A 16,377-nucleotide genomic window follows, 5' to 3' on the forward strand; every position below is an offset into this window, starting at 1 on the left:
CAATGGAAGTTAATAAAAAAAACAATCCATCAAAGGCAATGCTCTTTCACATGTCTAAGACTTTGATAAAAGTTTAAAAAATCCAGTCCACAATTACTTTTTATATTGAAAATATGTAATTTTTATGTGTTTTTCTCACCAATCAGTGACATAATTTGTGAATTTGGCAATTAAAGACTTAAAATACTGTAATTTTCTAGACAATTTAGTAGTTTTGACTAGGACTGAGGTTGATGCTAAATATTATTAGATTTATGCAAGATATTTAAAAAAAATATTAGTCTTATGCATTTTTACACAGTTTAATTTAGTGGATGCTTTCGTCCCGAACATCACAAAAGGGTAGCAAATTTGCCCAGAGTGTATCATAGAGTATTTTTTAAAAGCATTTTCTCAAAATATGTGCCAAAATAAGATTTGTCACCAAAAATTATTCTGCTAGCTGAAAGACAGAAAAAGTTATGGCCAAATTCATTCATTTATTCATTTTCTTGTCAGCTTAATCCCTTTATTAATCTGGGGTTGCCACAGCGGAATGAACCGCCAACTAATCCAGCATTTGTTTCACGCAGCGGATGCCCTTCCAGCCACAACCCCTCTCTGGGAAACATCCACACACACTCATTCACACTCATACACAACGGAGAATTTAGCCTACCCAATTCACCTGTACCGCATGTCTTTGGACTGTGGGGGAAACCGGAGCACCCGGAGGAAACCCACGCGAATGCAGGGAGAACAGGCAAACTCCACACAGAAACGCCAACTCGAACCAGCGACCTTCTTGCTGTGAGGCGACAGTACTACCTACTGCGCCACTGCATTGCCCATTATGGCCAAATTAACACTCAAAATCACCCCAAAGTGGATGAAAACATCCCCAACAGTACATAATGGTTAAATAAACAAGACATATTGTCATATTTCCCATTTGAGATATATATATAGGAGCATGTGTGGCAAAAAGAAAGCCACTATACTTTATTTAAATCCCTTATCTAAGAACTTCTAAAGCAGTGCTACTGAACCCAATTCTACAGAGAGCTGATCTACATACTGTTTTTTTTGAGGGAGCTGAAATAGTCTTTTATAGTTCATCTCAACTATCAAACTTTAATCTGAGATTGAAAGCATGCGTGAGAGGAAAATGAAAACAGTATAACTTCAGACTTGAATTCTTGGACTATACTCAAAGGAATCAATAGCAACTGTAGCAGGTCATTGCAGCAAGAGATCATTTTGAGTAGTGCACTCAAGTGAACTACATTCAGAAATTGAGTTTGTGACCCTGAAACAGCACATATGCTGATACCGCTGCTTCTGTTTATAGGTCACTCTCTGTATCAAACTGAGCTTTGTTTTCTAGGCCAATGGAAAGTTAGAATGAAAAATTACCTTTTTTGACTTATATCCATTGCTGTGGTCTTCTGAAGCATCTTCGGTGTCAGTATCTGATTCGGTAAATGAGCGCTTTGGAGGTGCCGGCTGAAGCGGAGTCATGCTAAGGGACAGACGCAACTCTGCAGGACGCCTTTCTGGGAACCCACGGACACCAATAATGGGTTCTGCGTCCTCACAGGTGGTATCCGGTTCAATTGGTGACTCAATGCTGGACAATTCTGGAAAATGTCTGTGTGGGCTTTGGGTTAATATGGAGTCTTTTTCTCCATCAGTGATGTTAGAGTCTGAAAGAGGGTCAAGTAAGGCCTCTGTGACAGATTTCCGGGAGTGCACTACTGATACAGGTCTGTTATCATGGTCTCCTCCAGGCACAGTATTGTCTGAAACCTGAGCTTGACTTTCACCATTTATATTGTGGGAAAACTCTGTCCTCCTTATGCCGTCTGACCCATTTTCCAAGTTGCTCTTACCTATAACAAGCCGATCTTCACGAATGCCTTTCCTCTCTCTTGGCTCATTCTTGAGATCACTTACAGTTCCATTTAATTCATTGTTCTGCTCCCTTGGATTGTTCTCAAAGTTTCCACCTGCATCTGATTCAGTAAAATGTCTCGAATCTGAATTACAGTCTCTCTCGGTTGAGCTTGAATGAGACAGACAATAGTCCCCCTGTTCACTAGAATCCCCCGAACTCTTCGCCACTGGACCTCCACACATATAACACACCTGATCTTCATCATGAACCTCAACTTCTGATTGGCTCTGATCTGAAACTGGTTTTTCTTGATCATCAAGTACAACATCCTTTACCTCACTTTGCAAGACACCTGCTTGTTCACCATGATTGAAGTCCTCATTGGTCTCAGAATGACCATTTGCTAGATCGTTTTTGCTCAGTTCCTCTGTTGGTTCTTCAGTCAGATCGGTGCACAGTTTAATATCCTCTTCACTTCCTGATATAGAAACTCTCTCGTATTGCAGAACTGGACACTCAGGCTCACTGTCATACTCAAATGTGACCAATTTTTCCTCAGGTCTATCTGTCGATTCGAGAGTGTCCCTCTGAATGGCTTGTGTATTGGAAGACTCAATGTCATCCTGAAAGGAATCTGATTTCACTGCTTCATCAACTGTGGATAGGAGAGGACTTTCAACCTCAGGTTGAGCTAGCATGGCTTCCTTACTATCCTGAAAGAAACCAGAGTCACTTTCCAAACATGAAGGATCTTCAGAAGATGGTTTCTCTCCTTCCTGGTTTTCCGAAGGATTGGTTTTGGATTCTTCTAAGCAAGATTCATCACTGGGCAAAGGATTATTAGACTGTTCTTCTTTCAGGTCTAGGATGTACTTGTAAGCATCGTCCTCCTCAGATGCCGCAGTGGATTTGGCATGTAAACTATCCATGGAGCCAAGGGAATAGTTGCCCTCGTCAATAAAAAGCTCGCGGTCCAAATGATTTTCTGGTGTGCTTTCTGGTGAAAATGGAGACCCTAAATCTGAGGTCACTTCAACAGTACCCGTCGTATCTCTCTCCTGTCGTATCTCTCTTATTGGCTCTTCAATAATCCGATGAGAGTTAGTAGTCTCACTATGTACCTCACTCCATGAGTCTGGAGAGTTGACAGCAGAATCCGAGAATGAAGGTTGTGGAGAGCTAGTTGTGGATGGGTCTTTGTTCAAGTCCAAGGGGGGATAAACAGGCTTGTCATTGGTAGAACTTGGGCCCACTGTCGACCCTTCGTGGGCCCACGGTCTGTCCTCAGTAGTCTGCAAAAGGACTGGGGAGGTGATCTGCTCACGCTCCTCAGACACTGAGGAGATAAAGATCTTGGGTGGTGGATGAACCGAGTCTTTCTTAACCATATAAGACTCCCGTTTCCTCTGTACTCCATTCCAAACGGGAGCATCATCCATACGAGCTCTGGCTTTACTTCTTTCCCGAATATCTGATGTGTCATCCTGGGAAAAAAACCCATAAAACAAAGCGATTTTAGTTAAGATGTATGAGATTTGTACACTGATGTAATGCTGTATGTCAATTAAAAATTCCTACCTCCTCAATTCCAGGAAAGTGCTCCAGAAACTGGGACACATAGGTCATTATGGACTGCTCATCAGGGGGATTGAGCATCACATCTGAGAAGACATGTTTCATTTTAGTTCAGCTATGCTAATGCATTTTAAGAGATTTAATGAAAAGAAAACTAAACTTTAACAAATGTACTCCAGGCATTTGAAAAGTATCTGAGACCCATTTAGTTAAATTAGTAACACCTTTTTTGCTCTGTGTAACATGATGGCAAACCTGATAGCTTATTGCATTTATTCATTGAGTAGATACTTTTAATTTTTACTATTGATAAAAAAAATCCTCAAAGAAAATTATTTGTCAGAGTTCAGGGCTGTTTCTCAATATGCAGTCTTGTCTGTACTTGCGTTCTTGAGTCCTCGTGAAACGTCATCAACCGTACTGTTCCATATCAAAGTTCACATCTTGCCAAGTACAGATAAAATTCCCGGATGTGTACTTGCTCTACCCCTTTTGCCAAGGATGCATCGTGAAGTGACTGGTGCGAACTTGCGAAGCAAAGGTATCCCAGAATGCATCGCAACCTAACCAGCGAAAGCTAACGATGGAGGAGAAAACCCGCACGATTTTAAAAATACTCCTCTGTTGTGTCACAAAATCAAGTTTCAAGAGTTTTTCAGGCGAGAATGTAGTTGTTTTAAACTCGAATCTGCAGTTTATTTATAAAGATAACATGTCCTTGGCGATGTGCCTCACCTTATGCGGACTCTGACCGCCAGCCTGTCATCGAGAGCTTCGTCATCAGCTCCTACACAGAGAGCAGCTTTATTCGGCCAGTACTGTTGGATTGCATCTGTCTATTGTAGTTAAAACATGATATTTAATACATCTTGTGCATATCTAACTGACAGTTTTTGGTCTTTGAAATCTATTATTTGTTCTCAGGTGTATTATCTTTATTTCTTATTGTTTACGTCTTGTACTTTATACTTGTATAACGTCCATTGTAGTTTATTAAATCTGATAATTAAAGACACGAGTCTGTGTATAAGAACACATTTTACTTCACAATTATGGTGATTTATGTTTACATTTTTTTTAATTTTAATTTAAAATATCAATATAATAAAAATTATATGGCTGTGCTTTATATAATTAAATTATTTTATTGTTAATGTACAGAGAACCAATGAATCCATGGTGAGATAAGTGATGTTATTAAGTACATTGCCGTTCCATTTAAAGACGTACCCAACTTGAGTCATCGCGTCCTGTGTAGTTCGTTCTTCCAAGTTTGAACTTTCAAGGATGCAAGTCTGAACTTTGCGTACTTGGTATTGACAAACAGCCCTGAATCCTTGTTTCAAAAACATTCAAATATTCTCTAAATGTTTAAAAGATCCAGTTCAAAATAAAATACAAATTCTTCATTCTTTTATTGAAAAGCACTCTGAAATCAACTGGTTAAAAATTGTAACAAAAAAAGAAGAAACGCAGATGCCGTTGCGTTTGATCCAATGACATTCATACATTTTGAAGTACACCTCCTCAGCATACATTTTTGCGGCTGCTGTATAAATATATCAATATATATTTTGAGATTTACCCTCTGGTTCAAGGAGTTTCGGGATGCCAAGACTGTAGTGTGCCGTTCTGAATGCCTCCTCAATGTTCTCTCTGGGTGTTCGGAGAAAAGCCCTCCTCATATCCACCAAACTGGGGTCAATGGACTTTATCACAGCAAGAAAAGCTAGACCACTCGTCCAACTCTTCCCAAAGTCCTGCACAGCAACTCCATATCTGGAAGAACAACGCATCAAGCAATTACTAGATTTTCTATATAGTTACTATCTAGCAAGCATATCCATTCAGCATAATAGGGCTGGGCGATATAGACCAAAATTCATATCCTGGTATATTTGACAAAGCCATGATATATCTCTTGTATCCCGGTATTGTGTACAATGTTCAGTGAAATTAAAAGTAAAAAAGACACGTTTTCCTTGTTTTAAAACTATAAAATACAAAATAAACTGTCTTTAAAACTGCTTAACAGCTTGCAAAACATAAGTCCACAGCTTTGGGATATTATGCAATGAAAATTGTAATAACTGGAAAAATAAATGTGAAAAAGTTTAAACTAAATATTCAGCTGTCAATATTATGTAAAGAAAAATGTACAAAAACATTTCAAAATATCTTTGAAACCATTTTTACAACAAATAAAATATGCACTTTTATGACAGAAGGACTTCTATACTGATATACACTGATATTGATTGACATATACTGATAAAAAAACTGATGTTGGTCAATAGTACGCAGTACTACACTACTTTATTCCCCATTGAATTAATTAGGGTTGGGTGATGTTGAACAATTTGTCATTGTACGATGTCTAAGGTGAAGCATCGGGATGGACAATGGCATCGTCGTCATAGGTGGCAGTGAATTAATTATTTATGAATAATTATTTAACTTATAAGGAATTAATTATTTGTAGCCTTCCGTTTCTACAACTACCTGACCTGCATAGTCTTTGATTTAACCATAACCAAATCATAAATAAATAAAGATAAGTTACACACAAATTTTCACCTGCCAATCACTTTTTCTGCGAGACTGTGTCGTTATAATGGCGCCGACAAACTTGGTTGATAAAAAAAGGTGCACAACCAACAGTATCTGAGGTTTTTGCTAAAATGAGTAAGTACAAGAATGAAAGCGAAAGATTGAAGCAGTGTACTGACACTGTGACAAGTTACCTAATAGATTCAAAAGACAGAAGAGTCGTGAGATAGAGACAAGATTAATTGAATATCACATTTAGCAACTACAGTGAGACGCGATCCAGCGGTACATCCTTGATAAACTGTCCGACGTGCACTGCTCTCTGCGGTTTTGTGCTCAAAGCACCCGCTGACTGCTGAAACTCAGACGATTGCATACACTGCAGCGCATGACAGAGTGTGTATGTGTGGTCACGTGATATGCGTTTTCAGCAGTGTAGTGTGGACTGCTGGCTGTTCAGAAATGCTAGTTGAAACGCCAGTGTGGATGTGGATCGTTTTTGTTCTAAAATGCCATTTTAAAACCAATACATATTAGTGTAAATGGGGCCTAAGTGTGCTGGCTCAGCATGGTGATGTCTATCAGCCATCGCGATGAATGATGGGATCATCCATCAACCCAACCCTAGACTGAATATAGATTTATTTAACAAACGTAACAAACAAAGCCAGTGCTGTTGCTATAGGTTAGTTATAAATTTTGCTGCTCCAGAAAAACGTTGACCAACTAAAGTGCAGTCAGTTTCAGTACTTCAGTGCTTGTTCAGTACATTTTAGCCCAAACTAACCGATGTGCCAGCCCTTGAACATGGTGAACAAAGGTTGCTTCCCCAAAGCATGTGTAACGTTTAATATATATTCAGATCTGATATTTTGTACATATTATAAATAGAAAAATGTATCATTCAAAAGACATGCAACTCATTTCCTCCATGTAATTAATAAGCCATCAGTATCTGTCTTTTTCATATTATTGTGATGGCTTTAAATGAACACAATATCGATGCATGCCTATTTATAATGATTGATTGTAATCAGGAATCAAGCTGAAAGCTTGTCATTGAAGCAAAACTGAATCAGGACATCTGAATCGATACCCAGCCCTAATTCCCAGTAGCCTACTTTCTAGTCCGTCTCTGGACCCACTGCAGGAGGGTTTTGATGACCTTCCCATGACCCCGTGGAGCGACGGTGGGCTTCCTCTCATCTGTGGGTGTGCTGGAGTGGGACGTGTCCGAATCGGAGCTGGTCGGGATTGACGACAGACTGGAGGACGATGGAAACTGGCTCTTAATGTTCCCTGTGAGCTCCTTGATCTGCAACACAAACAGGTCATTACTGAGCATGCAGACGAGCAGCGTTTGCTCAGCACGGTGGCATTTCCTATCATCCTACTAAGTAAACTCTTTAGTCATATCTAAACACTGACTAGACATCAGCGATAAGGGAACTGCCCGCTCTCACAGATAAGATTAGTGCACAATTGGAGCCTAATCCAACATAATGTGCATGCCAAGAGATTCTAAAGGTGCAGGCCATACGATCTGCAGTACAATCAGACCTCATTTTTAGGCATGGGACGATAACTGGTTTCAAGGTTTACCGTGGTTTGGAAGGTCAAGGTTTTATAACCACCAAAATTTTCTGTTATATCACTCCTATGGTATTCAGTTGAAGTCAGAATTATTACCCCACTGTTTATTTTTTTCCCAATTTCTGTTTAAAAGAGAGATTTATTTTCAACACATTTCTAAACATAATAGTTTTAATAACTCATCTCTAATAACTGATTTATTTTATCTTTGCCATGATGACAGTAAATAATATTTTACTTGATATTTAAGTCACTTCTATACAGCTTAAAATGACATTTAAAGGCTTAACTAGGTTAATTAGGTTAACTAGGCAGGTTAGGGTAATTAGGCAAGTTATTGAATAACGATGGTTTGTTCTGTAGACTATCGAAAAAACAAATTAGCTTTAAGGGGCTAATAATTTTGACCTTAAAATGGTTTTCAAAAAATTAAAAACTGCTTTTATTCTAGCCAAAATAAAACAAATAAGACTTTCTCCAGAAGAAAAAATATTATCAGACATACTGTGAAAATTTCTTTGCTTTGTTAAACATCATTTGGGAAATATAAAAAAAATAAATAAAAATCAAAGAGGGGTTAATACTTCTGACTACAACTGTGTGTACGTTTTATTTTTATTAACATGTTTTTTTTACGACTATTTTATATAGTTTTTAGGGCAACACACAGGACCCTCCACATAAAAAAGCTACTGTTTGAAATATTATTAGAAATAATAGCTGTTGCTTTTTACCCAGACATTTAAAAAGAACATATTTTAGAGCAGCAATCACAATACCGTAAAACCATGAAGTCGTGATATTTTTCTTTAAGGTTACCATACTACCAAAATCTTATACCAGCCCATGCCTAATCATTTGCCACAACCACTTAGAGCCACACAGAAAACACTCTTCAGTTGCAATAGTTTGACCAATTCAAGTAAAGATGATAATTTAGTTTAAGTTATTGAAGAGTACTAGATTTACTGATGGTTTTAGAAGCACAAAAAAAATTGTGCTGGTCAAATAGTGTCAAAATAGGGTGCTTAGTGATTATTCACATTAACCCTTGTTATGTATTAAATGAACAAAAAGAGTTGAGAATGAAAATCCGTGTTGACCGTAAATCGGCTCCATGTGGCTCTTAAAGTGACAGCAGGTATATTCCTGCTCCTGAATCTGTGGTATTGACAATTGTTACAAATGTCTTTAAATATCTTTAAATAAATACATAAAAAAGTTTTGGTTCTATGGCAAACTCGTATCATTTTAAATAATCGTGATTACAAAATTGACTGATACACTTCAATAAATATGACTGTTTCCATAATCAAGCAGTCCTAAGCCAATGGCAGCCAGTTTCCGACATTCTGCAGAATATCTCTTTTGTGTTCAACTGAATTATGAATTAATAAAAGTTTAGAACCATGTGATTGTCAGTAAATAGTGACTTAAATAGTACATAGTGGAGGGTGGGGGGTCGGGGCCAGGGTCAACAATTCCTTCAACTCTTGTAATGTAATCAAAATATGAATTACTATATATTTACAATCAACAATTTTTGGTTGTATAACTAATACTACTTCTTAATTAGTCTATGTTTTGACCATGTTTTTTTTAACAAGATATTACTGTATTTTGTATTAAAATAAGTCAATCAATAAATAAATAAAGTTCTTATAAATTGCATATTTCTACATGGATCATGACAGAAAAACTATTTAAAACTATATTCATATTTGTATTTATTATATTTTCTATATATTTATATTTGTCTTGAGTCAGATCATTACATTGTGTCTGATAGTCAGTATTTGCTAACATTTGTATTCAAAACCAGGATTCCTCAACAGTGTGAAAACAATACCCAACTAAATCCAATCACATGACCCAACTAAAAAACTAAATCCAGAAGCATCAAGACATCTAAATAAATCAACTCTGAGGAAGAAAACAAGATTAGATTACCTGGAAAAACAGTATGATATTCCAGATAAGCCCGAGCACTATGGATGGATTGCCATCTGCGATATCCGTTGCATCGATGCTGACTAATTTCACCTAAAACCAAAGACAGACTCATCACACTTTCAGGAAAAAGGAGTGTTTTATTTGGTTTCCTCAACCGATACTCACGTTTCTTTCTTCCAGAAATGCCAATACCTTGGCGATGTTATTGAGTCTGAAAATGCGATGCGAGGACGGCTTAAACCCGTGCAGCTGAAAGGACAAAAGGTCAGGGTTTTCTTAGTGGTTCAAGGAAACAGATGAAGTCATTTGATTCAGAAAATCTACTGAAGTGATTCTTACTAGTTTGCTTCCTGAGAGTTCGTCAAGAAGAGCCATCAGCATCTTCCCATCCTGGATATCACGAAACAGATCCTTCACCTCCATACGAGGATTGCACTGCAAAGCAATCATTCAATCAATCAATAAATAATACAGTTCATTATTAAAATAATTTTTTTATAAACTTTATTTATAGAACACAATTGAATATTATTCGTTTTATACAAATGTGCAATTTCTGCTTTTCTTTTTCCTTTTTTAAACAGTTTTATGAACATAAATAGACATTTAACCCCCCCCCCCCCCCTTACACACACATAGCAAGTCTTCTTCCAAAACACATACAATAATGAAATAATAATAAAATAAATGCCAAAATAAATGAAAAACAGCAACGTTAATGAATTAAGTAAATAATTGAATAAATGAAACAGTAAAATGTACAATAATGTGCTTATGTTGCATTGTGTTTAAACAGACATAAGAAAATGACAATTTATACAAATATATACAGTCAAGCACGAAATGATTCCTGCCCCCATCAAATTCTGACTTAATGTTTTTGTTTGAATCTAAATAAAAGCTGAGAACTATTTTTTTCCACAATGATGCTTCTTTTACGTCGTCTTATTTTTTTTGAGAGAAGCCTGTGTCATTTCTGGTCAAAAAAACTACTTGCTGGTTGAAGAAAAGTAACTTTAAGTCTGAATTTGAATGGGGTATGAATAATTTTGGGCTTTACTGTATATAAGAATGTATCATTTAAAATTGGGATAAATTATAAATGTATTAATAAAGTCTGTTATTAGGATTTCTAATAAATTAGGGCTGTGCAATGTGACGATATACATGTTCATTATATTAAATTCAAAAAGTTCAATATTTTGGTTCATATTTTGCTCTATTTTTTATGTCGTTGTGTCGAAAAATACATGGTTTATGGTAATGCAGACTGAAACATGAATAATATGAATAGCATCTTAAGAAAATACGATGTTTACATTTTGCATTTTATTTAGCAACGTTTTTTTATTTTTATGTTAGACCTGTAATCAGGTAAGTAGGTTCCTAAGTAGTCAGGTAACCTGTAAGTTTTTGAAAAGTGATTTAAATTGTATTAATATAAAGGTTATATTTCTACATTTTTAATCAATAATTTGCCCTGAATTTTTTTTATTAAAGTGAGAAATGTAATCACATATCAATGAGTCCATTTCTGAGCAAATATTTTAAAATGTAAAAAAATAAATAGTCATTTACATGTGGTCAATTTAAACCATTGCCTGACTGAATTTAAAGAAAAGGTACTATATCGTGATATGGGCTATCATATGGGATAATCGCCCAGCCCTATAATAAAGTTGTTTTTGAGTAAAACATAATTTTGTTTCATTACTAATAACATTTGTTCAAACAAATAAAATTGTCCAATTAATTGGTCAAATATCAAAAAGATGTTTATGTTCATGTTTAGACAACCATATGATTTAACTTGAACTAATGTTTGGTGGAATAACCCTGATTTTCAATATCAACAAATGAAAACATTTGTTATTCTAAACACCTCTCACTTTCTGAAAAGACAAGAAGCTCTAAATGACATTATTATTTACTTGGGATTATGGATAAATCCAGACCTTTTAGAATAAAATAAATATTAACATTTTACTCAAAGAGAAACTAGCAAATTCAGTACATCCAGAGATACTGAGAATTTTCGAAAAAATATTTTCAGCTTTGATTTCTATACAGTTGAAGTCAGAATTATTAGCCCCCTTTTGAAATTTTTTTTCTTTTTTAATTATTTCCCAAATGATGTTTAACAGAGCAAAGAAATATTCATAGTATGTCTGATAATATTTTTTCTTCTGGAGAAAGTCTTATTTGTTTTATTGCGGCTACAATAAAAGCAGTTTTTAATTTTTTATGAACCATTTTAAGGTCAAAATTATTAGCCCCTTTAAAGCTATTTTTTTCGATAGTCTACATCAGTGTTTCCCAACCCTTTTCCTGGAGGCACACCAACAGTACATATTTTGGATGTCTCCCTTACCTGACTAATTAACTTCAGGTTTTGGAGTCTCTTCTTGTGTTCTAATAAGGTGATTCAGGTGTGTTTGATTAGGGAGACATTGAAAATGTGTACTGTTGGTGTGCCTTCAGGAACAGGGTTGGGAAACACTGGTCTACATAACAAACCATCGTTATACAATAACTTGCCTAATTACCCTAACCTGCCTAGTTAACCTTATTACCTTAAGCCTTTAAATGTCACTTTAAGCTGTATAGAAGTGTCTTGAAAAATATCTAGTTAAATATTATTTACTGTCATCATGGCAAAGATAAAATAAATCAGTTATTAGAAATGAGTTATTAAAACTATTATGATTAGAAATGTGTTGAAAAATCTGCTCTTCTTTAAACAGAAATTGGGAAAGAAATAAACAGGGGGCTCATAATGCTGACTTCAAATGTATATGCCCTGATATACATTAAATGGTGTAATATTAAAACAAATTCAAATAATACAACAAAAATAATTTTGCTTTCCTAAATGAAAAAATATTAAAACAAAAACTCTCAATAATAATATAATATAAAATAAAATATCAATGATATTATATATTATATAAATAATTATAATTTCTAAATGCTACTTAATTTTTTCAATATTTTCCTACCATGTGAAAAATCACCTCATCACTAGCTCACTATCAGCTACTTATACAGAATGTTAAATAAAATAAAAAAGCCAACAGATATTTGTGAGTGATTTGAGGAGGAAAAAGCCCACTCTTCTTCAACAATAACATTTCTCAGAGGAATAAAAAGGATAAAAGGCTGTGATGAGACAACAGTGGAAACTGGAGGGTTAAGGGTGAAATTTTCCACCAAAACACGACACACTGAGTGTAATTGTCTGATAGTGGGTCGAAGTTTTGAGAAGAAGCCAAACTCGGGGGTCAGAGAATAGAGCGACATTGTGTATGAAAACAAAGGATTGATCGTGGAGTGTTTTCAGTCAGTATTATGAGGCTCTGATGAAAAGCAGCGCTTCCATCTATAAGCTTTTTACAACAGCAGAAGAGCAGCATTCGGCTGCCAGAGAAAACAAAAGAGATGCTTAAACGAGTCGCCTTGCTGCTGTGCTCAGTGACTAATGCTCATGCAAATCTCCCTGTGTGTGTGTTTTGTGTACGTCTCGCCATTTCTGGTAACTAATGAAAGGAGGAGGGAGAATCTGAAAGTGAAAGAAGCAGTGAAGACTTACCTCAGAATATGTAATTATACATAAATAATTATTCTGTCATGATAAAAGACTGTTTAATACAATTTAAAATTATTTTCTGTACAATTTTCATACCGTTATATATTTATAATTTAGGTGTGTAATGCATCATTTAATTTATATGTAATGTGTGTACATTGCACATCTATTACATTATGAAAGATTTGTAGACCTTCTTACATAAATGTTTAGTTTTATATAAACGCATCTACATTTGAATTTTCCGTCACATCTTTAAACTTAAATGACTTTTTAATAAAACAAAAGCAATATTTTATTTATTTATTTTATTATTTCCCTTTATGCATTGAGTACATTTATATTATGCGCATATTGCACACACCAAGCATTTACCAAGTTTCACCAAGTCATTATTTTATAGTTTTTTAAGTTAAATGTAATAGTTATTTAATGAAAAATAATAATAATGGTAATAATTATGTTTAAAACATTGTAGTTAATATCCATGTACATATACAATATTACAATGTACATACTTTGCATATACACTCACCGGCCACTTTATTAGGTACACCTTCCTAGTATAGGGTTGGACTCTTTTTTTTGCCTTCAGAACTGCGTTAATCCTTCATGGCATGATTTAACAAGGTTCTGGAAATATTCCTCAGAGCTTTTGGTTCAAATTGACATGATAGCATCACGCAGTTGCTGCAGATTTGTCAGCTACAGATCTATGACGCGAATCTCCTGCTCCACCACATTCCAAAGACACACTATTGGATTGAGATATGGTGACTGTGGATGTCATTTAATACAGTAAACTCATTGTCATGGGTTAGGCACACTCACCGCTTTTCTCTTTTTCAGACCATTCTCTGTAAACTCTAGAGATGGTTGTGTGTGAAGATCCCAGTGGATCAGCAGTTTCTGAAATACTCAGACCAGCCTGTCAAAGTAACTTAAATCACCTTTCTCCTTATTCTGATGCTCGGTTTGAACTGTAGCAGATTGTCTTGACCATGTCTACATGCCTTAATGCACTGAGTTGCTGCCATGTGATTGGCTGATTAGAAATTTGCGTTAATGATTAATGAGTAGTTGGACAAAATTGTACGTAATAAAGTGGCCAGTGAGTGTATATGTATGTACACATTTTTTAAACTATAATAGATATGCAGAATATATCTAGAATTAACACAAAATACATTTAAACCACGAGATCCTTTGAAAAAAAAAAGACTTTCCTCAGCCTTGAAATTCTTCCTACAAATTAGGTTAATGTTTCTCCCTCATGCATAATTAATGCAAAGAAATTACAATTTCAATTTCCTTCATTAACGATTCAGCAGAGAGCAGAAGGTGTGCATTTCCTGTTTGTAACAGCCTACATGCTCAGACGCCTCGATTTGTGCATGAGGAGGAGACGCATCTGAAAATCTGAGGTCTATTAACTTCATCTACTGACCTTCTCTAGATGTAGATTCATCCATCTGGTGAACGTCCTCTTCTGCACCACCTCTCGCTCCACTGGAAGAAGAGCAAACACAACAGTGTGACGTCAGTAGAGGTAAATGATGCATGACGTTTCTTCATCTGAAACAGCAGCTCTGTGTCATTAATCACACGTAGCCTGAAACTGCTGCTCATGGGAACAAAAGCCATGAAGCAGCCGAGCATCATTACAGTCAATGTGAATGACCAGAACTCATAAACACAAGCCTCTGCTGAGCACTTTTAATTTAATGAACAGTCAACGGCCACCATGTTTATCTTTGCATTATTATTACGCTCGCAGTGCACTGACACATCCTGAAAACCTGTTTTATACTTTACTGTAAATACACTGATGAGATGAACATTAAAAGTCAGCCTGCAAAGCTAAATTGCTATACTTACAAGCCCAGGCTTTGCTTTGCAAATCAGTGAGTGTATTTAATATGCTCAAAACATTACGAAATGACCTCACCGATGTTTTTCTTTTGAGGATTATAAACGGTTTATGCAAAACTTAGATTGACACACCTAGAGTTTTGCCTTTCATCTCACATTATGATTTGAATGTGAACTGCTTCATTGCTTTATTATCTGCTTAGTTATGAAACGCACATCTGTGATATGTACTCACTTTTATATAAGCAATATATATAAAACATTTATATATGAGCACTGTAATGGAAATTAAACACATAGCTACATTCACACTGATCCCCCAAATATTGTCCAAGAAACAAGTTGTCGGACCATACATTTGCATTGTTATTATTAATAAACAGTGGTGGAAAGAGTACTAAAATACTAAGAGTACTAATTATACTCTTTATTATATATATATATATATTATATATATTATATAACTAAGTAAAAGTACCATTATTTGCCCAAAAATGTGTCGCTCAAGAAAGTCGCTCATCATAAAGTTGAAGGATTCTCAACTTTGTCGCATCGCTAGACACGCACGGTCGCTGAATCTTGCGTAGACGGAGGTTGCCGGAAGTCGCTCACTCTCCATTAAAATGAACGGTCACTTGTAGTTTTGTCGCTATGAGTCGCTAGTAGTGTGAATGTGAATGAGGCTTTATTCATACAATTTCATCCATATGAAAACATAAAATATGTAAAAGAGGGTGGGGCCTCCAAACCCCACCCCCTAACTGGGGGATCAGCTAATCATACTAAAATGTATGATTGAGATCTAACAAATTAGCCACCAAATCAAAAGATTGTGAATTACTGTGAGATTATACTGAATCAATCACATCTCACTTCATTCATTTTCCTTCAGCTTAGTCCCTTATTTATCAGGGGTCACCACAGCGGAATGAACCACCAACTATTCCAACATTGGAACCACCTTCATACACTTATACAGTATGGCCAATTTAGTTTATTCAATTCACCTACAGCGCATATCTTTGGACTGTGGGGGAAACCGGAGCACCCGGAGGAAACCCACGCCAACACGGGGAGAACATGCAAACTCCACGCAGAAATGCCAACTGGTCAGCTGGGACTCAAACCCATGATCTTCTTGCTGTGAGGCAACAGTGCTACCCACTGAGCCACCGTGCTGCCCCCACATCTCATTTATTACTGTAAAGAAAACAAAAGCTGGTGATTCAGTTACTTTGTGTTTGAAAACAAAGGTCAGATGTTTCTGGGAATCTTGTGTACACGCTTCGAAAATACAAGACATCTGGCCCAGAGAGACGGTGCTGGTGGTTGCGGAGACTCCCATGAGATGGTGCCTGATTATATGATCCGT

At 36.0% G+C, this 16,377-nt stretch overlaps 1 protein-coding gene across 1 annotated transcript in view; it reads right to left on the reverse strand.

The window, feature by feature from the left end:
• clmna (calmin a) overlaps positions 1-16,377 on the reverse strand; it is a 59,345-nt gene that overhangs the window by 13,359 nt on the left and 29,609 nt on the right. The window contains exons 2-9 of the mRNA XM_056476749.1: positions 14,581-14,642; positions 9,887-9,982; positions 9,713-9,796; positions 9,545-9,637; positions 7,123-7,316; positions 5,037-5,230; positions 3,455-3,537; positions 1,396-3,360 (exon numbers count right to left, since the gene is read on the reverse strand). Of these exons, the coding sequence (XP_056332724.1) occupies positions 1,396-3,360; positions 3,455-3,537; positions 5,037-5,230; positions 7,123-7,316; positions 9,545-9,637; positions 9,713-9,796; positions 9,887-9,982; positions 14,581-14,642 (2,771 nt within the window). The remainder of the gene's footprint in view (positions 1-1,395; positions 3,361-3,454; positions 3,538-5,036; positions 5,231-7,122; positions 7,317-9,544; positions 9,638-9,712; positions 9,797-9,886; positions 9,983-14,580; positions 14,643-16,377) is intronic.

Source organism: Danio aesculapii, chromosome 17 (assembly GCF_903798145.1).
Source record: "Danio aesculapii chromosome 17, fDanAes4.1, whole genome shotgun sequence".
Classification (NCBI taxonomy): Eukaryota; Metazoa; Chordata; class Actinopteri; order Cypriniformes; family Danionidae; genus Danio; species Danio aesculapii.